Below are 27,106 nucleotides of genomic sequence, written 5' to 3'. Positions count from 1 at the left end.
GATTGCAAAGGAAAAATAGCTGTAGCTTGTTTTACTTTAAATTAGGGGTGCACTGATCAGATATTAAGATCGGATATCGGTCCCGATAGACAAAATAGCTGAATCGGGGGGGAAAAAGGAACAGATCCACGGGCCAATCCAGGTTTGTTTCCCTCTGTCACGTGTTGCATTCTGGAAGAGTTGTGTACAAGAATTCAATACATTACATGTTATGTCTTAGTTAAAGTAATGTTTAGTTGGAAAAGTCTGGTGCCTTTAGTGTCTTCCACATGGAAGGAAGGTATAAGGTGGAAGCTATACAGTGTATTAATTCAACATCGGTATCAACAGGAAGCCCAGGCATCAGTATCGGGACTGAGTCAGATCGGTGCATCCCTAGTTTAACCCAATGGCAAACATCCTAAAAATAAAGTTAAAGCCCTAGCTGCAGCAACATTGCCCTTGGAAAATTACTTGTCATCACGAGATCCAAAATGTAAAACAATATCTAGCCTCGTATTGATGTTGATACACTTAGTGATCACAATATTGTAATATGTACAGTGTGTAGGCTGAGTGATAAAGATGCATTTGAGACTGATGTTACATTTCTGGAATTAAAAAAAGCATAACTCTTTAGGATGAGTTAATATTCTTTATTGCAGTGCATTTGGCAATATTGTCAACATAAATACTATAATAAAACTAGTGTTAGGGGGATAATATTTTAAAATATAACAGCAATAATTCAATGATCAAACATTCAGCTGAGATTATTAAAACATTGTAAAAAAAAAAAGTGTCAGTACAGTGTCCATTTTATATATAATATTTTAAACAGCACATGTTTACAGAGCTCCTCACAGTCTGGGCTGATCTGGCAGATCTCCCAGGAGTGCGTGGTTTTTTCTGTAGATGTAGGCGTTGGCGGCGTTGGCGTCATCCAGCTGCACCAGCTCAGCCAGCGAGGACACGCAGGGGTCGTGATCGGCCAGCATCGCCGGCAGGCGGGACGCCGTGCGCTCGATGCGGCACGAACGGCGCACGGGGGTCAGAAACTTCACATCTTTGATGTTGCTCTTTCTCCTGGATGTACTCGCGCTGGCCTCATCTTCAATTGCCTTCTTCACACTACAGAGGGGACATTTCAAAATAAGGAAAAATACTGTATTACAAGTGTTGGAAGTGAAAATAAAATGGACCGTTGCCATTTAATTGATGGTTAAAGAAAAAAAAACGTTGAAAAGGGATTAATGCAGGGGTGTCAAACTCATTTTCACTAAGGGCCACACTGGAAAAAGAGAATCACACCAAGGGCCAGATGTGGAGTTTATGACGTGCTTTTCTTACTGTATGTCACTTCTCACATTTTGGTAGCTTTCCCCCCCCTCCCTCATTTTTGTTTTCTTTCTGACTTTTTTGTGGCTTTCTCAGACATTGGTCACCTTTTTGTAAATTTGTTGCTTTTCCCGACACTTTTTGTACGCTTTGTCGACATGAAGCCCTACAAAAGTCATCAAAAAAAAAAAAAAGAGTTCCTTAGCCATAGAATTTAGCAAATCAAGCAAAACAATGATAATTTGTTCATGTGTTTCACAGCCTGAATAGGAAAACTGCTTCTGGGGGAATTTCTGAGTCAGCAAATCTGCCACACGTCTGCTTTGAATGTCATGTAATTGCAGTTTAAAAACCCACTTTCCTGTGTTTTTGGTTTGGCGCACAACTAGGCGGGCCAAAATGTATTGTGAACCCAAATTGATATACGGGCCGTATCTAAATCTGCAAGGGGCCAGATTTGGCCCGCGGGCCTCGAGTTCGACACAAAAAAAAGTAGGGCTGGATACTGAATTCAATACTTTTTAGCCACCGACCAAATTGCCTACTTAGTGTCGAAAAATGCCTCGTCATTCAATACCAAATTCCAATACCTGAGGGGTAAATCTCGTCAGCGTCAGTGAGCCAATCAGCATGCAGCATGCTTCTACCAAGATCTGATAATGCTTGTTGTTGTCCAACATCACGTCGTAGAGGAACGCAGAAAAAAAAAACTCCATGTTACACAATGACAGTGCTCATGTAGTACGATTTGAAAAATAGATTTGTGCAGTAATGTATTTTTTGTTTTATAAAGCTGGTACTGTTTAGGAACCGGTATTGAAGGCACGGTAAGTTTTTTTTCACGATACCCAGCCCTAGGCAAAAGAAAGGTGACGGGCTGACCTTTGCAGGTATGGAGTGGTCTTCACGCTGTACTTTATTACTGAAGCATCCTCCACCTGTGGCACGGTCTCCATCGCACCACCATCATCATCATCACTTTCTACTTCATCTGCCTCCACTTTCTGGTCACTACTTTCTTCTACTCCATCCTTCACTTGCTCAACCTTTGGCTGCTCGCCCTCCTCCTCGTGCATTTCCTCCTTCCGCTCCTCCGTTTTACATTCATCCTTCCGTTTGCCGTCCTCCATTTCAACATTATTGGGCACATCCGTCACCTGTGGAAGCTCTAATGGAGACACAAATGACAGGGTGAGTGCGAGAAGCATCTGTACAGAGTGCTACGGCAACTACAGACACAATAACCCATTATTCATCTTTCTGGAATACCACCAGCAACAAGGTTGCTGGTGGTATTTGGCTAGTAGATCCATTTTATAAAAAAAAAAAAAAAAAAAAGGAACCAACCTAATAATTCCAACCCAAGATTTCCCAAATGCACCACTCTACTTCAAACAAATCATAGTGGACAGCCACTGGTGAACTTACCGTCCTCGTATGTTAAGGAATCCAAAGCGGCACACAGGTTCACCACAACCTGTCACAATGAAACAAAGAAAAGAACATGGTTCACTGCCCTAGGTCATATTGTTTTTTAAAAATCCAGCTAAAAAGCAGCAACAGAAAGCCTGCCTGTTTCCTTACTTCATCCATGCTGTCCTGTGGGCCAACAGGCAGATCGGCATCAGAGTTTTCGAGCAGGTCCAGCGTGGTGTTCGTGATCACTGGAGTTTGGCTGGGTGTTAACCCGGAACAGTGAGCAGCAGTAGCAGGGCCTGGCTTGTGTGCTTCCAGTCCGGTTTCGGGTTCAGGGTTGCACTGTGCAGTCGGCTGAGGCTCAACAGAAGACGTGGACCGCGGTTCGGGATCAGCTTCCGGTTTTGCAGAGACTTTGGTTTTAGAGGGTTCTGCTGTTGTCATGGCGGGTCTCTTGAAAGTCTTGCCCTTGGAGGCTAGCCACTCGGCCAGTTTCGCTCTGCAGAGGGAACACACACAAAAAAAAAAAACACACACAAACATTTGAGCATTTCAGACGTGCAGCAACATTGAGGCAAACGTGGTACACGTCAGAAAAATGTTACCTTCTTTCCTCGGCAGTCTCCATGGTGAATCTGTACTGACTGAGGGCATTTGACACAGGAGGTTTGGTGACCTTCTTGTCTGCTGCTGGAATCTTTGGCTTTGCGCTTCGAGTCCCACTTCCCTTGGCGGGAGCCACTTTGGCGTTTCTGGAGCTGGTACCGGCTAGCGTTGCTGGGACGGTTCTGGCAGCAGGGCGAGCATTGTACAACCCAGCGCGAGGACGGCTGGTGGCGGGAGGCTTGGACACACGAGCAGCTTCATCCGACACCGACTTGGTCCTCGTCGCCGCAGGTTTTTGTGAGACATGCACAGGCAGGTCAGCAACGGAGATGGACCTGCGTTTAGTCACGTTTCCAACCCTTTGGACCTCTGCTTTGGGTGCTGGTGGTTTGGGATCTGCCCCGCCCACGGTGGCCGTTGACTTCCACATGGATCCTATTTTTGACTGGACGATCTTGCCTTTGTACATGCCAGGAGCAGGTTTTGATGACGGCACAGCAGCCGGCGGCTTTGGAGCTTCTGCAACCATTTTCTTGGTTCTCACAGCCTGTTCCGTGAGGAAGCAGCGGCTATGCGTTTGTCGTAGTTTGACATCAGTAGCAGCTGCTCCTTTCCTATCTTTCTGTACAGTCTTTGCCTTTTTCAGAGCTGTTGTGTCCACCTTGGCTTTAAGAGAGCCGTTTCTTGCCAAGGTTTGCTCTTTTGTGTTACTTGCCAGCTGAAAGGGAGTAACTGACGTTTTCTCTCTTCTCGTTAAGGACTTACTGCCATATGCAGGCTGGGCATTTTCCTTGTTTCCCTAATAACATTAAAAACAATAAGACCATTAGGTAGATTGGACATGGGCCAAAAAAAACGCATTAGTAACGTTAGTGCATATGACAACTTACTTTCTTGTGGTTCCGTCTTGAAACTGCGACATTGTCCATTGTGAAGCCTCGACCAGGTTCAATCAATGAAGATTTCTGAAAGGCATCCAAACAATATAACGTTATACAAGCATGACATCTAGCATGCCGAGTGTCTTTATTTTCACGATGTTGCCCCTAAAACTCCCCACACACTGTCAAAACGTTACGATACTGCAGGAAACTAAATCTACTCTCCGTGCAAATTTGTAATATTAGCTTAGCAGCTGGGCGTGAAGTTAACAACTTCACTGACTTGAGGGATAAAAGCGAATAGACGTTAATATTAGCGGGACGTTAGATGGAGTTGAGGGGGGCTGACTGTATCTATATTAGAGTAAAGTTGTAAACAAACGTTAACTTACTCTGCTGTGGTCTCTGTTATATATTTCAACGCGAGGAGAATGCCCACCCGATCCGAAGCAGAACAACTCTGGACGCTTCACTACAAAATATTTGATTTGACTTGGTGCTGCTGTGCTGCGATTGGCCACACTAGTATCGCGACATCATAGAATTAACCAATAGGGTGTCTCAAAACTAAGAACGAGAACTGAAGAAGACTACTTTCTTTCATCCCACAAGTTTTCATCGTCCCTTCTGTTTGAATGTTTGAACGCAAATAGGATTCCAGTAGTACCGGACGGTCCATGCAAACAGCTACAACACGCCCAATGCATGACAGCTTCTGTAACAATGGTGATGAAGTAAAAAACAAACAGCTATTGCCTACAGTAGATAGCATGGCGGGGAAATAAGCTAACAAGAGCAGTTTTCAGGAAACATATTTACATCACGTTGCAATAATATAAATTGAGTGTAAAAAAAAAAGAAGAAAGAAATACTCCACTGGCGTATGAGGAGATGGGGTCTATAGCTTTAATTAAATATTTAAGACAATACTACTTCACAAGTAGAACAATGCAAATGCTTGTGTTTTAATGATAGTCAAAACAATAATAACTGATAGTCAACGACTGTATGTGTGTTATTCTTATGAACTGAACTTCACTTCACAAAACGCACAACAATACAATACCATGTTTTGAAGTATGCCATGGCATGTTTTCAACCAGAGGCGGTTTGTTTTGAAGACTGCTGAGGATTATGGGAAAGAAGCGCGGCGCGCGATTTGGTGCGCATGGCACAAGTTTTACAAAATTGTTTGAACAAGCAAGCGAATTTGCCTTCAAAATATAATCAAAATTACAATCAGAAACAAAACAAAAAACATACACTTCACCTACAAGTGTACTGAGGATAGAAAACAACAATATGAATCCTCTGGAGTTAGCACTATTGTTTTTTTTTTTTACATACATACATTTGTTTTTATATGAATACTATATACTATTATATGCAACATGTTCACCGTTTGACTTGACAACCTAAAATAGCCTAGTTGGCTTAGGGACATTTTTAGAGGGTTTATGGATAATAAAATGTCAGGCTTGAAAAAGAAAAAGAAAAAAAAAATCATAAAAAGAAAGTGCGTTTTTACATTAGGACGTTTTATTTGAGTTACCGTATTCAAACACAATGTACTTTATTTTGAAAGAAAAAAACGGAAATTAACTTGCTGCTCAACGAAGGTGCTTGACAGCTAACTAGCAACATAATTGGCTACCCACAAAAGGATTTCACACCGCAAAAAAAGAAGTAGGCCTATACAAACGAATAATGCAGAATCACTGCGCTGTGCCGAACTGTACAAGTGGCAAATCCGACCCTCTCTTCAGGTTTCCGTTTGATCCAGAAAGGTAACTTACAGATGCTAAAGCTAACAGGAAGCTCTCAAGCTAGCGTTAGCTAACTGTTCAGAACAGAAGAACCCAGAACAGTGTTTATTTTTACGTAAAAAACGACAAGATTTTGAAACGAGGGTAACTTTGGCTGAATTATTGAAGTTTTGTTTCAGCAACATTTGATATGTGTTCCGCCCTGTACCACGTCCTTTATTAAACCAGTTACGAAATATGTATTATATCTATTTACCGCTCAACACGCAAACTCCATTCAAACGTTCGACAGATTAACGTGCCCTTGCTTTTTGCTAAATGTAGACACACCTGGCACATCATTAGACCTTTTGCAGATTGTTAACATTTTTTGGCAAAGTCGGTGTTACACAATACAATACATACGTATAAAATAGCATTACTACAGTTGCATGTAGTTAAGGACGTTAGTTACGCAACTGCAGCGGATGCCGATTTAGTGTATTATTTCTAAAAGGGCAAGTCCATAACCTTGAATAGACCTTTTTTTTATAGCAGCGAAAGTGTAACGTTAACTCGTGAAATTGATGTGGAATTGATTGACAGTAAAATGGACGGCATTCCATTTAGGTGAGCTAGTTCCAGGTTGGTTGGATTTTGAATGCTGGCTCACTAGCATGGCTTGACGTTACTGTAGCAGTTGCAACGCAGGCTGCGTGACTTCACTTGTTGGTGTATAATGAACTGTACTATAAGCGTCTGTATCCATCCATACATTGCATCTTCAGGAGCATGCATTTGTGAATCAAACTAAAGAGAGTTACTTAATTGCTTTACCCATTTGAATTGCTGTGCTACATAATCAGAATCAGTTTTATTGGCCAAGTATACTTCCATACACAAGGAATTAGACTCAGGTAGGTGTTAACTCTCTCTATACATTCAACAAATGTGGTAGTAAACATTAAACGAAGATGTGGTAGTAAACATTCAGTAGACAAATAGTAATGTAGACACATACTGTACAATAGAGACAACAATATACATATAGGCACATATCAACATAATCTACAAATAAGACATAATATCAAGTCAAGTACACATGGAGTGGGATGTAAAGTGCAAAAAGTAATAGTGCAAAGTAGTGTGCAAGATGCATATTGGAATGATATGTAATGTGTAGAGAAGAGGGTGAGTGGCCAAAGTGGGGATGACCCCACTTATCAGTGTTCAGTAGAGTGATGGCAGTGGGAAAGAAGCTGTTCTTATGTCTGGTTGTTTTTGTGCGCAGGGATCTGTAGCGCCTGCCAGAAGGGAGGAGGTTAAATAATAATAATAATAATAACTTGTTAACAATTGTGGTTTATAATAGCTCATGCTATCCTCAGCTAAAGAAACATCATTGCCTTACTAATCTACACCAGAGATAAGTGTCACCTGCCATTCATTTATAGGGTTGTTTTATACATGCTTCTGTTTGTTGTATTGTTAACGATTAGATTGTCCGTCAATGTTACTAGTATTTAAAGATTGGGGGGGGAGGGCAGCTGTCACAGTTGTTAAATTGATATAGCACTGAACCATAACTAAATCTGAAATCCAAATTTTCCATTGACTATTAAACTTGTTCTCATTTTGGTTTAACTTCTCCTTTCAGGTCCAAGAAGTGGGTTGAAAAATGCCAGAGGCAAGATCTCATGGACAAATCACCAGGCCAGTTGTACAGATACTACAGACTTTGTGGGAAACATTTTGAAAAATCTTCGGTCGAGAGTGTAAGTTACAGTATGTTTTCAAGTTGCATATGGTTTTGGATCACAGGTTTTGGAGGACAATCTGAACTGTACAACCGCTCAGTGATTAGGAAGGCCACCCTAATCACAGAGGACCTCTCTCGCCCCCTCCACCACTCTTTCCAGTTATTACCATAAAGCTGCTTACACACCAACCAGACGGCCGACCGTCGGCAGAAAAGGCAGTTGGACTGATCAGTCTCCCCGAGTGTTCTGGTCAAAAAAGTGCCTCAGAACACACCAAAGCGACGAGACGTAAAACGTCTCCATAACAGCAGGCGGCGCTAATCTGTATTGTCGGCAATAATGAAAACCAGCAGCTGATAGGACGCGTCACGCGTCGTGTGGGTTTTGTTTCTCCGGAAATTCAAAGACAGACTGTCATGGCGGCTTGTTCAGAATACGATCTCATATTGTACTAAAATAGTTCACTGAAACGTGTTTCTGAAAACATTTTAAGTGAGAAATAGGCCGTGCAGTTGCTGAATCTGTCTTCATTTCAGATCGACAAAGGTCAGTTTAAAAGATTTCCGTCAGATTTTGAGAGACTCTAGTCACGCTCTTCCCGCTCCCTGTTTCTGGGTTAGCACTCTACCAATCAGATTGGTCATTTGTGTCCGACTGTCAGCAGTGCCCGCCCCGCCGATTGTACATGTGAAATCAGCCAAAATGAAGGCCGACGGCCCCTCGGACAGACCACGGCACGGAACGCACTGAACAGACTCGAGTCACCGACCTCGCCAGACTGTCCAACGGCCGATTAGCGGCTCTGTGTGTCCGGGCCTTTAGGCAGACGGTACAAAGTTCCACTTTCATTCCTTCTGAAGTAACCAATCTGAACAACATACAGTAAGCACTGTACAGACGCTGTTTTGATATGTTTTAGATGTGTGTTTTAAATGAGCCTTGTCGAAAGAGCATTTCTGTCACTGCTTTGGGACAGACAATAAAGCTCTCGCTGTATAATTTCTCCCTTGACTCTGTTTTCAGGACTCTCAGAGCACAGTGCTGAAGGATGATGCCATACCAACTATCTTTGATGTGCCAAGCCAACCTCAAAATGGGCAGGTGAAGCGCAGTAAACAGACGGTGGGTAAAAGAAATCTTAAATTCATTTAAATGGGTTTTTTTGTTTCTATGTCATCACATTTATAATTTGACTATTGGACTATTGTAGATCAAACCAGAAGAAACAGACAAAGAGGGGGGGAAAAGTAAGTAGTAAATATCAACACATTCACACGTTTATTACCTGATGTGATGGTGAAACAAAGGACTCCCACACCCACATTTGGTTTCTTTCTTGCAACTGTTTGTTTTTCCCTTCTTCTTCTTATTATTTTTTTTTTTTTTTTTTTTAGAAATCAAACTGTCTCCAGCAGAGACAGCTGAGAAAGATGCCAAGACTGTCCCAGATGAAGAGGAATACAAAGAGTATCTTAAGTCATTATTTGAAGTTCTTGTGCTGTTGGGAGAAAAGAGCATTCCTCCGACAGGGCCTGGTGATAATAAGCAGGATGGCCTCGGGTCAAGCAACTTTGAGTCATTGTTAGAATATCGCATGAATTGTGGCGATGAAGTCCTTAAGAAGAGGTACGACGTGAATAAGGAGTGCTGCTCCTCAGCTCAGCTAAATCAGTTGATTGAGGCGTGCGAGAAATTCATCCGCGGTAAGCTGATGGAGGAAGTTCAACAAAATGGCTATTTCTCATTACTTACTGATGACTTGGTGAGGATCTCAGGAGAATGGTACCTCCCCGTCTTTCTCCGTTATGTGGACCAGTCTAACTGCCAGCGGGAGAGGTTCGTTGGATGCTTGTCCTTTGAAGGCGATGGAGATGCCTTAGCAGAGAAACTTCTGTCTGAAATGACTGACAAATGGGGCTTGGATATGGAACAGTGTAGAGGTCAAGCCCACTCCTGCTCTGGGACACATTTTAGTCAAGTGAAAAGATTTGCTGCCAAACTGACGGAGAGGTATCCAACGGCAGTGCTTACGCTAAGATCTACTCGTCCATTGAACCTGTCGCTGGCAAATGGTATGGCTTTGTCAGGGGTCCAGCTTGTTATGTCCACCTTTAGGAAGATTGAGTCATTCTTCAGCCAGTCCCCTCTGCTGCAGTTGGAGTTGGAGCACGCCATTTCGATTTTCTACCCGGACAAAGAAGAGAAGGCCAAGGAACTGAAGGAGATCTGTAGAACAAGCTGGACCAGAGGAAATGATGCATTCGAGGTGGCAGGGGAACTCCTGGAGGCATTGCTGCTCTGCGTAGACAGCGTTCACGACAACGAGGACATGAGGTGGGACGATCAAGTCACACACAACGCCTTGGAGATTTCAAAAGCACTGGCTGATTTTGAATTTGTCATGGCGCTGGTCGTGCTGAAAAGCGTTCTGACGCTTACACAAGCGTTTGGGAAGAACATGCGAGGGAGGGCGGCGGACGCCCACTTTGCTGCAGCCAGCTTAAAAGCTGTATTTCACTCCCTGAAGGAAGTGTCCGACAACATCGACGTGTATCACGAGTTCTGGAACGACGAGGCCATGAACCTAGCTGCTGCAATGGAGATCCCAGTTAAGGTGCCTCGCTCCTTCTTGAGAAAGCACCAGTTGGACTCTGGAGCCATTCGGCCGGAGATTCACTACAAGGAGCACCTGTCTGTTCCCGTGGTGGAGCACATCACCAGAGAAATGAATGAACTCTTCTGTGAGGACCACGTGAAGGCTCTGAGATGCCTGTCACTGGTCCCTGCCGTCATAGAGCAGTATAAGTCTACTGAACCCGACGAGGAGAACGTGCAAGTGTTTAAAAACAACATCCCTAATGCAGGAACCCTCTCCGCTGAGCTGCACTGTTGGTGGGTTAAATGGAGCAAAAAGGGCAAAGGCGAGACTTTTCCGTCCAACCTCCATGACACACTGCAGCTGGCCGACGTGAAGTTCTTCCCAAACATGCTTGCCGTTCTGAGGCTGATCGGCATCCTGCCCACCTTGGCCCTGGAGGACAGCTGTGATGTGGCGTACAAGCGCTTCCAGATGTACATAGAGCACACACCTGACAAATTCAAATCAAAAAGTCTCGCTCTTCTGTATGTTAACAATGATGTTGAGTATGATCTGGATTCAATGGTTGAGGTCTACATGAGGACATACCCTGACAGAGAGGGGTTGTGATTATGGTAGTTAATCCTCTGGAGATCCACAGCTTTTTATTGAGTCAGGCAGCTTTTTATGTTGTTTTTTTTTTCTACTATCGAGCCCGCATACTGAAGTATGTAGAAGTAAGAAGATGAAATGTAGAATGTAAATGAATGAGACACTGGCTTGCAAAGTGTCATCAGTTGAGTGATAAATACCAGAAATTTTTGAATTTTCTTTTTGTAATGTTAATCCTTTTATGCTGTTTTCATGTTATATTTTGGGCAGCCAGTATTGGCCACTCTGTTACCACCCTGCAACCTTCCCAGGGTGAATAGGAATCCTGATTCCAGCTTTTCAAGTCCATTTTTCATGTGTAAGAGTGTGAGTTATTTACTCCTGTAAGCCTTATTAAAGTATTTTTGCTGTGTCACTCAGTGTATTGCTGACATGTAACAGTTGGATAACAGGGATCCACTATTAATCTCTCCCTAAACATGTTAATAAAGAGGTTGTCTCTTGGGTTTAATAACCTTTTGTGGTCCTCATTTGTGAGTATATTTTATTTTTCTCAACCTTTTTCTGAAACAAGGTCTGTTACAAACAACTTAAAAATACCTATGCAGAAATCACAAAGGCTTAATGCATTCACTTGAGAAAATAAATATCTGCCCTGTTTTTCTGAATTAATGAGATAATTACCTCAGAAATTCTGAGATAAGTTTATTTATATATATATATATATATATATATATATATATATACACACACACACAGTGGGTTGCATAAGTGTACACACCCGTGCTAAAGTTGACTAAAAAGAGGAATACAAAAATCATCATATGATCAACATCACATCCCCTTCACCATACCTAGAGATTGGCATGGTTTTATTTCAGTTAGCCTAACAGCTGGTTTGCTTTGCATTGAGAGATGATTTTATGGAAAGTACCCCATGCCAATCTCTAGGTATGGTGAAGGGGATGTGATGATGTGGGGGGGCTATTTTAATTCCAAAGGCCAAGGGAACTTTATCAGGATCATAGTATCCTGGATCCATGAAATAACTGGCCTTTAAAAATAAACATCTGCCTGCCTCTATGGGAATTTAACATAGGGGTGTACTGACATATGCCCCCTGTATTTTAAGGAAGAACATTTATTTATTTACGATACATTATTCATTCACAAAGAAAATTGGTGTCCTTAAAGGTTGGATTTTTCCTTTTTTTTTTTTTATTAAGGCATTAAGATCAATTAACCAAAAGATCTTTTTGTTTTTTTTTATTGCTCTTTTTATTCAACTTTAGCGTGGGTGTTTAAACTTATGCAAGCCACTGTATATATAATGTGATTGGGTTTTTAAAATAATCACATCTTCCTTTAAAACAACAAGAGCATGGCTATACTCTAATAATATATTACTCAATTGAAAAATAAATTGAAATGTATTCCAAGATAATTTATACGCAAATATAAAAGTATATATGGATACACCTGCAAGTTCCTTAGTTGATACTGTGCTTTAAGTGGTGCATACCACCAAGTTTTCAAAAGAAAAACTAGCACAAACCATTTGACACTATGTTTCGGGGCCCCTGGGATTCTGAGGCCCTTTCATGCTTTGCTCGGTTAGAACTAGAACAGGATGTGAATTATCTTGACAATGAAACTCTTTGGCCGGGCCTAACAGTGCCATTCTGCCCTCTGCTGGTAACATTATGTACAACACGGGTCTAGTTCCTGGTTGATGGGATAACACGCTTTCGGCGACTCTTGGCTCATCACGCAACATCAACTTTTGAAAGCATGGAATTAGTAGGTTCTTAGTTTACCAAAGAGACACAATCAAAAATAACGTTAAAACTCAACTGTGTCGGTTGTAGATTTTGCCCAAGGCATGGCTCTGTAGACTCCTGCAGGTTTGCTCACAGTAGGCTTGCCAGCTTGCAACCGCCAGCTAAGCTAGCTAGCTAACTTGCTAGCTAGCAACATTGCAGTCCAAAATGACTGACTGCTGCGCCGCAGCGAACTGTAATTACCAGCAAGGGGAATCCGAAAACTCCCCTCCACTTTTCAGCTTCCCTTTGGATCCAGAGCGGTAAGAGTTGTTCTTGTTTCATTGAATTGTGGGTTAAAAATAGCCACTGAGCATGCTAAATGAATGTGTTAGCTATCCAATGTTAGCACTGGCGTTAGCATTAACATCATGTTGGCTAACAGTGACACAACTCTGTCGAAAATGGCGCAGACTAACGTTAACGTACTCTTGAAAGAAAAGTCCATGTGAAATAGACTCCGTTCACTCATTCAGACTCGGAGACCAACACCAACGTATGGTATTGGCTTATATCAGTTCATCTTTGTGTTCAGTTAAGCCACAAACCAAAAGAAACCATAGTTTAAAACTTTTTGCGCTGTAATTTAAATAGCTATCGGTACACGACACCTACCGTCTCGACAGTGTGGTATCATTAGTAGAAGAACTGACGTTAGCTTAGCAACATGAAATACCTCATTGGTGGCATAATTGTGGCTATTTCCATCCAAACTGCGTTAATAATACACAGTAATCGTGCAGAACAGCTCACTGTGAACACTATCTGGTTAAACTTATATTTACGTAGTTTTAACAGGTTGTGTCCCAATGAATAAATTGCAGTGTAGCGCCCCCTGTTTTATACTGATATTATCACTTAACGAGCTGTTATTTGTTTGTTTTGAGATTCCGGTATTATTGTGCAATTATAAGAGTGTGTATATGTTACATAAAAATCTATTCGGTAGAACAGATTTAAGGACTGTGATTGAATGGCAGCTGCAGTTCAGCCGTCTGTATCGCAGCACTGTGTCTGTGGACAGGAAATGTAACCTCCAAGCCAAAGGAAAGACTGAAAAAGATTACGGGGTCTGAACATATTTCACGTCCAGCCCCGCAGTTTGTAGTCTGTCCTTTTGCTCTGTGTGCTCGTTTTTAATCTGCTACTCTAATCTAATATTGTGTTAAATTGAGAGAAGTAAATCTCATTTGCTTGTGGGTAAATCCATCCACACTTATTCTGTGCATGCATCAATACAATCCGTTGAGAGAGAGAGAGAGAGAGAGAGAGAGAGAGAGAGAAAGAGGAAGGATGAATTGTATTATAAAAGATGGAATGAAAGCAAAGAGCTCACGTAAAATTGATAGGCTTTTCAGCAAAAACGTATAACTTCGCTCTTTCTTTCTTTAATATCAGTGGTTGTACCAAATCCATGCAATTGTTGCAGACATGACCTCTTGTAGCATAACCGTGTGCATGTGCAATAAGCATCAACAGCGTCTCTAACAAACAGTTGTGCATGGATGTTATATTTGCCTAAAAATGTATTTGCCTAGTGATTAATCCTTTCAAGATAGCAATTGGCAGTTTTTTGTTAAAGCTAGCGTGCATACAGTCGTTTGGACAAATGTAATAATACTGTGTCTGGCTCTGCACAATGCATACACTTGTAATATTAATTTCAGTTCGCTATTTTTTCCCACTTCACTCAGTAAACACGTTGAACTCTCTGAAATAAGAACATAATGTCACCTTGTAATAATTAGTGAATACATTTTGTTTTAAGTTCTTGTGCTTTTATTGTTTCCCTATCTTACAAACTAGATCAAGGAAGTAGCCTAGCTCAAGCAGTCCTGTAGGGTCCCATTAAGACCTACTACTATGGTGACATGTAGTAATGCAAAGTCACCGTGCTCACCCATATTAAACGGGTGCATCACAATGAACAGTGTTGAAGACAGGCAAACCTCGAGGGTTTGTCTGTTAAGTCTTTATTTAATATTTTTAGAGTGCAGAATATTAATGCACAAGTGTTTTTGACTATGCTCAGTGTAATTCTTAAGTCTATGGCTGTGACCCCAACAATTTATGTCATTCTTCCCCTTGTGATTTTCAGATGCAAACAATGGTTGAACAACTGTCAACGCCCAGATTTGGAATCAGAACCACCTGAGCAGTTGCATAAGCTGTACAGACTTTGTGCAAAGCACTTTGAGCCCGCTGTGATCTCTCATCAGGTAAGATGCTAACCTGTTGCCCATTACCCTTTTGTGTTATTATAATAATATGATCATTTTGCTCCCTGTTTTGTTATTATAGTACCAGTGTTGTTATAAAAAGAACTAGCGTGTATAAATACTGCAGGCTAATAACACCTGTTGTGCTTCGAGGATAATCTGGATTACCATTTTATTAGAAACACCTGCACAATCTAATACACTTTAATACAACAGCCAAAACACACACAGGTGTTTTTGATGTTCCTTATTCATTTACACAAGGGGGGAAGAATAATAGAAACACATTTGTGCAATCAGTAATGTAATGCAAACACATCACATGTAACTCAATGGATTAACACAAGTTGGTGGGTTTTATATATATATATATATACATACATACATACATACATACATACATACATACAGTGGCTTGCATAAGTTTACACACCCATGCTAAAGTTGACTAAAAAGAGGAATAAAAAAAACATCTTTTGGAAATTGATCTTAATGCCTTAATTAAAAAAATGAGGAAAAGTCCAATCTTTAAGGACACAAATTTTCTTTGTGAATGAATAATGTATCGTAAATAAATAAATGTTCTTCCTTAAAATACAGGGGGCATAAGTCAGTACACCCCTATGTTAAATTCCCATAGAGGCAGGCAGATTTCTATTTTTAAAGGCCAGTTATTTCATGGATCCAGGATACTATGATCCTGATAAAGTTCCCTTGGCCTTTGGAATTAAAATAGCCCCCCCCACATCATCACATCCCCTTCACCATACCTAGAGATTGGCATGGGGTACTTTCCATAAAATCATCTCTCAATGCAAATCAAACCAGCTATTAGGCTAACTGAAATAAGACCATGCCAATCTCTAGGTATGGTGAAGGGGATGTGATGATGGGGGGCTATTTTAATTCCAAATTATTTTTAAATTTTAAAATCATATCTTCCTTTAAAACACTTTGGGTTATTAGACAGTTTAATGTAAAACTCCTATTTTCTTTTTTAAATAGTTGTACAACTACTCAACGTGTACCCAGTGATGTCCAGTGCTACTGTATATAGTTATATTTCAGCCCAATATCATATGGTATGAACTTGTTGATGGGAAATTGGCCGTTTCGCATAGAATATTGGGGATTAGCACACATGTAGGATCTCCTGCTTTTTGTTTTTCAGAGCTCCTCCAGTTTTGTGTTGACGGACGATGCTGTTCCAACAATATTTGACTCTACAATGCCTGTGGATAATCAATCAACCTACAACAGGAAAAGAGCTAGAGATCCTGTAAGTATTTTATTCAATCTTTAACGTTTCTCTTCTGAACATTTTTCATCAGACATTAAGACACTAAAAATGTAAACCTGTAATTATCCTTTCCATCTGCCTAGTCTGAAGAGGACCCTACCTCTGTGAAGAAAACAAAAGGTACAGTAACTTTTTCACTTCATTCCATAAAGCTTTAGTGCGTAACTTTTTGACATTAATGAACGTCCGTTACATTCGAGCCTTTGCCAAATGAGTTGCTACAAAGCTAATTAAGACTATCAGCTCCACACAACTCTCTCTGGATTTCTCAGTATGGCTATGTTCAGAAGATTGTGGCGTCCAGGGACTTTCCCGCGCAGAAACTCGAGTGAAGATAATTACCTCTTCTGAAGAGTCCATCATGTTTTTTTAATCCTCCGTGTCCTCCTTGGCTACTAGCAACTGCGTGGAGGAGGGGTGGGGATCACGGAAGGCTTGTATCATGTGGGCACGCTGACAGTTTTGCTGTCATTACTTAGAATTCCTCATGGGGTGACAGAAACTACGCACTATAGCTTCAATAAATCCCCTTATTTAAGGACCCTTGAGTTTTAGTCTATATTAGAATTTAATCGCCCCTTTTGTAAATGTTTATTCACTAATTGAATTAGCATTTTTAAAATCATCTCAGCATTTCAATACGATGTTTCTCTTTCCCATCAGAAAACACAGCAATAAATACAGATGGGACTGAGAAGAGTAGAGAGGTACCTGGAGAGAACAGTGCAGTGCCTGAACTGCAAAAAGAGAACCAAACCCAGGAGGATGGAGCCAGCTCTAACGCAAAAGAGACGCTGAAAGTCTATTTCAAGGAAATCCTGGCACTGACTGGATTCAGCATAAATGGTGCAAACATCAACACTGACGAGCCAATCGGAGGTGCGAGAGGACAGCAGGCTCTCAATCGTATCTGTGTGGAGAAAATTGACAAGAAAGAAATCCTCCAGTTCAGCGAAGACCTCATGCGGGAAGAGATCCAAAACAGCCTCCGACAGGCACGCTTCTTCTCCATTCTGCTTCAGGATGTGACACGCATTGAGGGAAAGGACCAGATCCCAGTTTTCATCAGGTCCGTTACGGTAGATGGGTTCCCACAAAAGCACCTCATTGGGTTCTTACCATGCGACATGGATGTAGAGAATCTGTTTTACATGCTTCTCTCAGAGTTGCGTAACAAGTGGGGGCTGAGGATGGAGCACTGCAGAGGACTGACTTATCTGATAACGGGCAGCATGTGTCAGAAAATGCGAGACCTTACCTCCAGGATTCTGCAGGAGTTCCCACAGGTAGTTCTGTCACCAAGTGACCCATATGCCTTCAACATATGGATTATCCGCTGCATGCCTGTGCCCTCCATTCAAATTGTGGCTAATGCTGTTGAGGAGGTGGCCTTGTTACTCAGGAGAACACCAGAGCTGTGCAAAAGATTGGAGGGAAAGATACAGATGGCGTATGGGCATATCAAAGGGGAGGTGGGCAGGATCAAGGCGTCCGTCAGTGAGAATTGGGAGTATGGCACTGACGCCTTCCAGACCATGTTAGACATTCTGGAGCCTTTCCTGAACTGCATCAATGAGATGATTTCAAAGGTAGATGAAAATACTGCTGAACAGATGGCCAAGCTCAAGCCAGTTTTGAAGAATTTCAACTTCATCATCACACTTGTTATTCTGAAGAACACCCTCTGTTGTGTTAGTATACTCAACTCGAGTCTCAGGGGAATAATTAGCATCAGCAGTACGTTGCAGTACACCATATCCAATGCCTTAAAGCTGGTAAGCAAATACCAACAGGAGCTTGCAATATTCCACAGGAAGTGGTTTTCAGATGCAGCTGGCAGAGCGAAGAAGCTGGGAGTGGAGGTCACTAAACCAGAGGGGGACCAAGGAGACACAACTGAAACCCCACTGGAGGACTTTTACAGGGAAACTATAAGCCGGCCCGTCTTGCTGTATCTCGTTGCAGAGGTGAAGAGAGTGTTCAGTACAGAGATGGTGAGGATTCTCCGATGGCTTTCGTTAGTGCCGTCTTACATGGCTGACCACAATTTCAGCATCCGCAGGGATAAAGTAGCAGATGCTAACTTGAACAACCTTGCCAGGCCTGACACATTCTACGAAGAGCTTGGTTGCTGGGAAGTGAAGTGGAGGCATGCGAGCAAGCGCCGGATCCTACCAACCACTGTGTTTGCTACACTCAAGATTCCAGATATTGGGTTTTACCCGAATGTGCAGAGCCTGCTGCGGGTGTTGGGCACTGTTCCATGTGTAAACGCAGAGACAGATGTGTACGGTCAATACCATATGGTACTGGAGCGGTGCCACTCGTACCTGAGAGCCACACCAGAGGACCAAAGACAATGCAGCATGGCGTATGTCTACGTGAACCAAGATGTGCACTTTAATGTTGAGCAAATGGTGGAGTCATACGCCCAGAAGCATCCAGACATCCTACAACTGCTGCAAACGGTCAGTAGATTTTCACAAGCAGAATACATTTGAAATTCCGTTGCCCTCTTTGGTGATGAAACAACTGTTCTACCTGGTATTGCATAATACTTTGTGTGTGTTTGTTGCAGGATGATGACACAAAGGCGAAGCCTCCCCAAGGTGAGATGGCTTTGAAATTATTTACCATTTCAGCGTGCAGAGATTTTGGTTTTTCATAGGCTAGTCTATCACATAATATACCAATTTAAGGGAAGTTGTTCTCGAAATAGAGCTACAGACCAAAATATGGGCAGGAGACACAATGATGGCTACATCTGAAAAGAGTTTTTGGAATTTAATGACTGCAGGCTTGAGTGAAAATAACGTGGGCAAGATGAACAATATTTTTGTTAAACTACAAATATGCAAATTTGCTTATTCACTAATGTGTTTAACTGTAATGTCAGTTTACAAGACCATTGCCACCTCTCATTTCAGTGGCATCCCATGAGAACCATGCAGAAAAGGACACTGAAGAAGAACTACAGTTTATAAACCTGGAGATGGATGCTGAAAGGCTTGTGGAGCTGAAGTGTGCAGAGACTGATAGAGACGCTCTTAAATCTGCTTTGCAGGCTGCAGTGACGGCTGCGTACAGCAGTCAAAGCAGGAAACGTTGCGACGCTTCCACTCAGGAAGGAGAGGTCGAGTATGTGACCAAGTCAGAAATGAAAGAAGTTCTCACTGTGTGCGAAAATGCCGTCAGGGAGGGAATCCTCTTGGAAGTGGGGACTTCGTTCTTTTCCTTGTTCATTGACAGTGTTGTGAAGTTTGGGGAGAAAGACTACCTCCCACTTTTCCTAAGGTTTGTGGACAGTTTTGATGTCATGCGATTGGAGTTGATGGGATTCCTTGAGGCAGATCTGGATTGTGACGCCATGGTACAGCGTCTCCTAGAAATAGTTACAGTTGAGTGGAATCTTGATTTGAACAACTGCAGAGGCCAAGCATACCTAGGCTCTGGTGATGTTTCCTACAAGCTGAAAGCCTTTGCCTGCAAAGTCCAGGAGACTCATCCTCTTGCTATCAGCACCCACTGCTCTTCCTACTCTTTCAACACGTGGTGGTCAAAATCAATCCCAGTGCCTGCTGTGAAGAGAGCCCTGGATACATTTGAAGAGGTTTTGATGTTTTTTGGCAGCAGTGCTACTCTGCAAAAACAGCTAGACCACGTGATAGCCTACGGTCTTAGAGAGAGCTATGAGAAGGTCCAAGAGTTTCAGGGGAAGTTCTGTGCCCTTTGGCAGGAGAAGCATGATTCTTACGAGGTGTTTGTGCAGATGCTGGAGCCCCTAGTTGAATGTCTGGAGAAAATCAAAAGTAACCCACAGAGATGGAAGGCCATTGTGTCCGACCAAGCTGGGGCACTCCTCCGCAATGTGATGGAATTTGATTTCATCATTGCTATGGTGGTCTTGAAGAATGCATCCTCTTTCACCAGAGAACTGAGTGCGGGTCTCCAAAAGGACCACTTCAGTGCCGCGTCCCAACTTTGCCAAATCAGTGGTATTGTGGCAACTCTGAACCGAGTAAAAACAAGTATGAAGGTGTTTCACCAGAACTGGTTTGACGAGGCCTGTGCAATGGCACAGAGTCTGAGAGTGCAGATCGAAGTGCCTGAAAATGCTTTGCAAAGAGACGGCATGATGAAGCCAGTCGGCTTTTACAAAGATGGCTTAAGTGTGCCCCTAGTAGATAACCTCATCAATGCTGTGAAGGATCATTTCTCAGAGGACCACAAAGAAGCTCTGAACTTCCTCTCCCTAGTTCCATGCTCAGTCACAGTGAGTTACATGTTTGAGAGCTTGAAGTCAAAGCCTCCACTCTACAGCAGTGATCTTCCTGATGCTGACAACTTCTTCACAGAGCTGTGCTGTTGGAGAGTCACATGGAAGACCAAAGTTGCGTCTGTGACCATCCCAGGCTCCATATTTCACACATTGCGCCTGCCACTAATGCAGTACTTTGGGAACATCAATGCACTGCTGAGGATAATGTCAGTGTTGCCCAGCACAGCACTGGAGGACTGTGGTGTCATAATGCGCCACAAGAGGTTCCAAGAGTACCTGAGAAATACAAATCCCAAAGACAGGTCCCCGGGCTTGGCTATGCTGCAGGTGGGCACAGACTTCAGCAGAGACCTGGACCGCATGGTGACCCAGTGTTTGAAGGTTACTCCCCAGGCCTTAGAGGGTATATGTCTGGTACGTGCTTGTATGTTTTCTCTAAAAATGGCAGGGTATTACATTTCTGGTTTATTAAGCTCCTTATATTTTATTGATTATATGAAAGCCAGACTAACTTTATTTACCTTGGTATATTCACAGGACAAGGAATCCAAAAGTATCATCAGAGACTCTGAAAATAATATGGAAGGTATGGTTGATTTTATTACATTTATTAACAACTCCTAAGTAATAAGACTACATGACTTAACAGTCCCATATTTACAAAAAGTGAGATTTCCATGTCTTGCTTGATTACAAAGCAGGTTGAGGTGCTGTATAAATACTGTGAAAGTATCAAAATGCTCAATCCACAGAGAAATGCAAACAGCCCGTATTCAGAAACTGTTCTTTGAAACGAGCCGTCAGAACTTATTTTTTTCGATTAGTCTACTAATCTAACGATACATTTTTCAGTTAGCGACTATTTCCCCATTGCTCAATTATTAACAATTTACACAAAACTAATTTCATTAAGGTTCAAATCTCTATTTATTAAAATTGTTTAACACTGCACTGTTCCAAGTTTTTAGTGCAACCTGAAGCCAGATGTAGGCTATCAATCCAACCACAAAATAAAGTCACTTTCAGGAGGAATACAAAAATAAAAACGTAAAGTAAACAGAGCAGGTGCAAAAAGAGGAGCCTGTATTTGCTTTTTTTAACAGTAGGTAAAATAATGAATAAGCTCTTGTTTAACATCCAAGCTCTTCTCCCTTTTAATTTAATTTTTTTAATTATTTCTATCTAAAGGCTGGTTAAGCATTGTAGGGAGGAGAAGTTGGACTGTTTTTTTTGTCTGGTTCCAGTGATTGGCACATCTGGGTGATGGGGTCGGATATGCGGTAGCATGTTAGATATGTATTTCCACTCACATACCCAACAACTGCTGAACAACGCCAACACACAGTCCTCGTCTTATCCACCACTCTCTCGCCTGTAGCCTACTAGTGGAACTGACCCGAAGACCAAAGTTTTTGAGGCGGGGACCGCACCAGGCGGGAGGACATGAGACGAGGGCACGAGACTGGTGGCTCCAGGCTGCAGCCATACAATCTCGAAGTTTTCCCAAACTTGCGATCAAAGAGGCCGGCGGGTCCTCTAACTCTTGTGGGTCGCCACCACTCGCCATACTCGTCCTTTAGTGCTGCTATCTCTGACTCACTCACTGGACCGTCGACCTGACAAAAAAATGAATGTAGGCGGGGAGCTCGGCGCAAATTATTTGTGTCAACACATTTACTTATTCGATGACGTCGACGAATCGTCCCAGCCCTAGTCACAACTATACTTTATATAGGTAGCAAGCTACTGTGCCATTATAGTCATTCCCCGACTGCAATGACGGGACAGAGAATCCGAGAGTTCAGATATGGAAGACCCGGAAACACTGACCAATCAGAGCAGACGGGGCTTTTTCGGGAGACGGGTGCTAAAATGCAGCGTTTCATACTGAAGGTGAATTATTCAGACAGACAGGATGAGAATAATAATGTGTTATAATAAGCATAAATAAGATATATAAATATCATTAGCATGATATGGGAACTTTAACTAATGTCCATATTAAGTTATTGAAAGAAGCTTCTTTTTTGCCATGACCATAACCACTGTCTTCTGTCTGTTCTCTCCCCTGATATATTTAGTTGATTGTGTCAAGGAGGACGGTGAAGAAGTTAGAATTCAGCAATCTCCTGACAGGATGGAGGACCAAAGCATGAACCCCGCAGAAGAGAATGGGCACTCTGGAGATAATCGTCAAGGCTTGACGACGGTATTCAAACTTGCCACATTACTGGGGAAGAAGAATATCAGTCTCTCAGACCTCTCAGAAGAGGACAGAGAGCTTTTCATCCAGGAGCTCAGCATGTGCCAATGGTCTAAAAATGAGAGCAAATGCACACCTTCAATAGGTGAGGATGAAATGGTGAACCTCCTCATAAATGGAATCAGAGATGTCATACTGAAGGAAATACAGGAATCGCCGTTCTTCTCGCTTATCACAGACAAACCTGTTAAAATTGCTGACAAGACCCACCTGCCTGTTTTTGTCAGGTATGTTGGAGAATCTGCTCCGAAAGTAGAGCTCATGGGTTTCTTACCATTTGATGAAAACTGTCATGTTGATACACAGGCAGAAAACCTTGCAAAGATTCTCACTGAAGACTGGGGCTTACCAATGTCTCAGTGTCGTGGACAAGCATTCATGCACTTGGGCTCAGGTTATCAAAGCCTGAAGAAAATGTCTTTGGATTTCCTCAGTAGCTATCCGCTCTCCGTCGTAACACCCAGTGAGTCTTGTGGCCTTGCCCATTGGCTGGCAGGAAGTGTGCCTTGCCCTTCAGTAGCAAAAATGTTGGCTATCACAGAAGACCTGCTGCTGTTCTTTGATGAATCTCCTTGTCTGGAGGGACAGCTAGCACAGGCTGTTGATGGGCTTTTGAATATGCCAAGAGAGGCCCTGGATGAAATGCCAGAAACCTGTTGCTCGAGGTGGAAAAAGAGAGAGGACTTCTTTGACATACTCGCTGACACATTAGAGGGCATCCTCAGCTGCCTAGATGCTGTTTGCTCTAGTGCCATAGGTGCCAAGTCGATGCATGCGCAAGTTCTCTCCACCGCTCTGAGAAATCTGGATTTCATTGTCACCCTTGTGATTTTGAAGAATGCTTGCGCTCCTCTCCGTAACAGTAGCACCGTCTTCCGCTGTGGAAACCCTGCTGATATTCTCTGTGAAGTGGAAAAAATCCCCTCGATCATAGAGACTCTTAGCAAAATGTTAGAAAATGTGAGCACACTGCACTCGACTTGGTTTGAGCAGGCGTTCCAGCTAGCAACCAGGGTAGCTCCTGAACAAGTGTGCTTCTCAGAGGAAGCCAACAGCTATGAATCTCCTGAGATATATTACCGAGAAAATCTGAGTGTTCCTCTCCTCAGAAGTCTCATTGACGAAATGAAGTACAGCTTCTCCGACAGCCACTTGAAGGCCCTGTCGGTCCTGTCGTTACTGCCCTCCTGCAATCCCCAGCCCATTTTGCCGGAGTCCACAGACAAGCCATTCAGCCTCTACCTTGCAGATCTTTTGGAGCCTGAAGCGGCCGAGCAGGAAATCAACGCATGGGCCGCTGTCTGGAGCGAAAAATACCAGGATGCTGCTCCTCCATCATCCATCGCTGAAACGTTGGTCCACCCCGAGTCAAAGAGCCACCCAACTGTTGCCTCAATGCTTAGGCTAGTAGCTGTCCTGCCTAGTGTCAGCATGGAGTGTGACCTGATGAAGACCACTCTGAATTCCATGAGGGATCTGTTAAAACACACTGTATGCAAAGGCAGCAGGAAGGATCATGTGTTGCTCCTCTTTCACTGCACAACACTGCAGAGACTGCCGGAGGTCATTGAGAGGTGTATGGACGTTGACCCAGAGAGCAGTCCATGTCTTTCCCAGGTACCTTTTTAAAATGGTTTTGAGATTGTTCTTAAATGACCATGTTGTATAAGAAATCAAGCATTTTTACGGCCATTCTAATGAGCACATATTTTTGTTTTTTTAAAGGTGATGGGAACTGTCCAAAGACTAAAGTTGGAGAGTGGTAAGTCCATTCATGGCAACATGATTATCATCAAGAATCACAATGGCTTTGATTGTAATTCTGATATGAGAAATAATCAATACAATTTGTACATGTGGCATTAACTTTATTTTATTTTTTTAATCAGGAGGCGCTAAAGTAAACCCGGCGGCACCAACAGAATCGCACGTCCCCATTGTAGCGGAGAAGCCTGCTGATGGCGAGGTGAAATCGGCTGACAATGAAGGGACACTGGAAGTCGCACAGGGACCGAGAAACGCAGTGTCTTTCTATGAGCCTCAACTGCGTGAACAAATCCTCAAAGAACTGTGGGACTCTCAGTTCTTTACAGTTATAACCGAGCGAGCTGTTGAAATCGACGGCGAGCTCTATGTCCCGTTGTGCATCAGGTACTTGAACAAAGAGGACATCCAGTGTGAGGAAACGCTGGCTTTCATCCCTTTCGTTGAAGACCCAGTTGTCCTTGCAGATGCTATTGAGACGGCCCTGTCTGAGAAGTGGGGGCTCAACATGGAGTACTGTAGAGGGCAGGCCTTCCTGAGTGTTGGTGGAGTAGGAGCTCAGATGAGGGCTGTAAGTTTAGCTATAGCGAAGAAATACCCCCAGGCTGTGAGATCGGTCAGCTCTGCTTTGTCTCTTAACGTATGGCTGGCTAAATCGTCTCCCGCCGAAGAAGCCGCGGACGGAGCAGTTCTCATAGGGAAAATATTACATTGGCTCACAGAGGATGTAGACCGCCAGAACAAACTGGAAGACGTGATCCTGCACGTGTTCCAGCACGATGAAGGCAAGGGCAACGAGCTGAGGGACAAACTCATCAAAAACTGGGAGAAGAGTCATGACATGCACGAGGTGATGGTAGACATTTTAGAAGCCGTCATGCTCTGTTTGAATGAGCTGAAAGGGGAGGGAAGTACTTCAAACCAGCAGCAAGCATCGCAGTTTTTCGATGCGATCCGGAACTTTGAGTTCATCCTGTCAACAGTGGTGCAGAAGAACATCCTGAGCGTAACTCAAAAGCTAAGTCAGTCTCTTCAGGGCAAACCCTTAGATATGTTACTCGCTGTGAATAATTTGCCCGATCTCAAAGCATCCCTCAGCAAACTGAAGAGTGATATTGACACCAATCACAAGGCCTGGTTCGAGGAGGCCACTGCGCTGGCTTGTAAACTCCACGTGACAATGTTGCATTCAGTGCTTCTGGAGCCATTGAGCGACTTTTACAAAGAGTCAGTCAGCATGAAGGTTGTAGAGCACTCAATAGCAGAAATTGACGACCTCTTCACAGAAAAGGTATTGGACACCCTGAGGTGTCTGGAGATTGTGCCTTACGCAATGTCCAAAGTAGAAACCAGCATTCTTAGTGGTCTTGTGTTCCGCCTGTACAAGGAGGACTTGCCAGATCAGGGCTCTCTTCACACCGAGATGAAGTCGTGGAAGGAGAAATGGTTGGATCCCCTGGCAGGCTATCTCCCCACCACTGTGCTTGATACGCTCAAGACGTCACAGATAAGAAGTTTTAGTAACATTGAAACTCTGCTCAGACTCCAGGTCATCTTGCCGTTTTCAAGGAGGGAGAGCAACTTCAGGCAGGGAAAGAGGAGCTTCCAGGAGTTCTATCTGCAGGAAAAGCGATCCCTCGCTGAGCTACATCCTCTGTAGGAGTTGCAGGTCTTCCGTCACGGCTGGTCGATTTCAGCAAAGTGTTTGAGATGTCACCGCCAATGTTACTCAACCCTAACTGAGGTCCCAAGTTCTGAGCTCAATATTTCTGTGTACATTATTGATCTAAATTCTGAGTTTTTTTTTGTTGTATCCTGCAAACCAAGCCCTGTTATGTATTTTTTTTTTTTTTACTATTATTCTGTAGTGTACAGTTGTACTGCCCAATGGGACCAATGTCTTGGCAAAAAAAAGCAATGCTTGTGTGCCTTGATGCGAAACTAATAAGTCACCCCATGTATCATGATAATTCGGATGTTGGAAAAATGTCCCATTGGCGTTGACAGAGTTCTGTATCGCTTTCATGGATTCATTATAATGATTAAATTGCACCCTTACCTTTCCTGGGCACAAATAGAAATGGTTAGTTCCATCATGTCTTCTGATGATTTCTCATGTTTCCTGTCTCTTTGCAGGAATGAATTTGCTGTAAACGTATCTTTTGAAAGAATGTTTCCTTAATAGGAAAACCTTCATATATATTTGTCAAAAAAGTAATAAAATGCTCCAAAAAGATGTTTTTGGCTTTTATGTTTCTCTTTTTTTAATTTTTTTATTTCAATCTAGATGTGCAGTAGGCTTTCATGTGTTGTCAAGTGTGCCGTCACATCTGTAACTCAACACAAGATGGCGCAGTGGGGCTGTCATTTGTCTTAAGGTGAAATAACCAAATCTGCTCAAAAGTGCCGCTCCACAGTAAATATGTGAATATACCTCTCAGTGTTATCACTAAATGTGATTTGTAAATGTTGACTAAAACCTACAGGGATGGTATAGTAATGAAGTCCATCTGGGCAGAAGGAAGTCCAGGGGGGTACTAGCTAAG

The 27,106-nt window shown here is 42.7% G+C and overlaps 3 protein-coding genes across 5 annotated transcripts; 2 read left to right on the top strand and 1 right to left on the bottom strand.

The window, feature by feature from the left end:
* Positions 1-620: 620 nt before the first annotated feature.
* On the bottom strand, positions 621-5,349 carry LOC144527323 (cytoskeleton-associated protein 2). 3 transcript variants are annotated; one of them, XR_013502813.1, is made up of 8 exons: positions 5,287-5,349; positions 4,230-4,304; positions 3,339-4,138; positions 2,902-3,232; positions 2,746-2,794; positions 2,200-2,485; positions 1,908-1,979; positions 1,021-1,110 (listed from the first exon to the last, which is right to left on the bottom strand). XR_013502813.1 is itself a non-coding variant. In XM_078265238.1 (7 exons), exons 1-7 carry the CDS (start codon positions 5,287-5,289, stop codon positions 840-842), a joined length of 1,815 nt encoding a protein of 604 aa, XP_078121364.1. In that variant the 5' UTR covers positions 5,290-5,345; the 3' UTR covers positions 621-839. The 3 variants fall into 3 exon arrangements, 2 of the variants coding, with proteins under 2 accessions (XP_078121364.1, XP_078121365.1); XM_078265238.1 differs by lacking the exon at positions 1,908-1,979 and having other exon boundaries at positions 621-1,110; positions 5,287-5,345; XM_078265239.1 differs by lacking the exons at positions 1,908-1,979; positions 5,287-5,349 and adding an exon at positions 4,613-4,716 and having other exon boundaries at positions 621-1,110.
* Positions 5,350-5,800: 451 nt separating this feature from the next.
* On the top strand, positions 5,801-11,429 carry thap12a (THAP domain containing 12a). Its single transcript, XM_078266234.1, has 5 exons — positions 5,801-6,007; positions 7,623-7,740; positions 8,749-8,847; positions 8,936-8,972; positions 9,120-11,429. The coding sequence occupies exons 1-5, from the start codon at positions 5,928-5,930 to the stop codon at positions 10,931-10,933; spliced, it is 2,148 nt and encodes a 715-aa protein (XP_078122360.1). The 5' UTR covers positions 5,801-5,927; the 3' UTR covers positions 10,934-11,429.
* Positions 11,430-12,628: 1,199 nt separating this feature from the next.
* Positions 12,629-26,796, top strand: LOC144527310 (uncharacterized). Its single transcript, XM_078265220.1, has 11 exons — positions 12,629-12,998; positions 14,834-14,954; positions 16,126-16,233; positions 16,338-16,374; positions 16,918-18,722; positions 18,833-18,863; positions 19,182-20,947; positions 21,071-21,119; positions 22,615-24,413; positions 24,522-24,558; positions 24,686-26,796. The coding sequence occupies exons 1-11, from the start codon at positions 12,904-12,906 to the stop codon at positions 26,218-26,220; spliced, it is 7,383 nt and encodes a 2,460-aa protein (XP_078121346.1). The 5' UTR covers positions 12,629-12,903; the 3' UTR covers positions 26,221-26,796.
* Positions 26,797-27,106: the final 310 nt, after the last annotated feature.

This window comes from Sander vitreus, chromosome 13, assembly GCF_031162955.1.
Source record: "Sander vitreus isolate 19-12246 chromosome 13, sanVit1, whole genome shotgun sequence".
In the NCBI taxonomy this organism is placed as follows: domain Eukaryota; kingdom Metazoa; phylum Chordata; class Actinopteri; order Perciformes; family Percidae; genus Sander; species Sander vitreus.
This window is presented reverse-complemented; position numbering and strand designations above follow the sequence as displayed.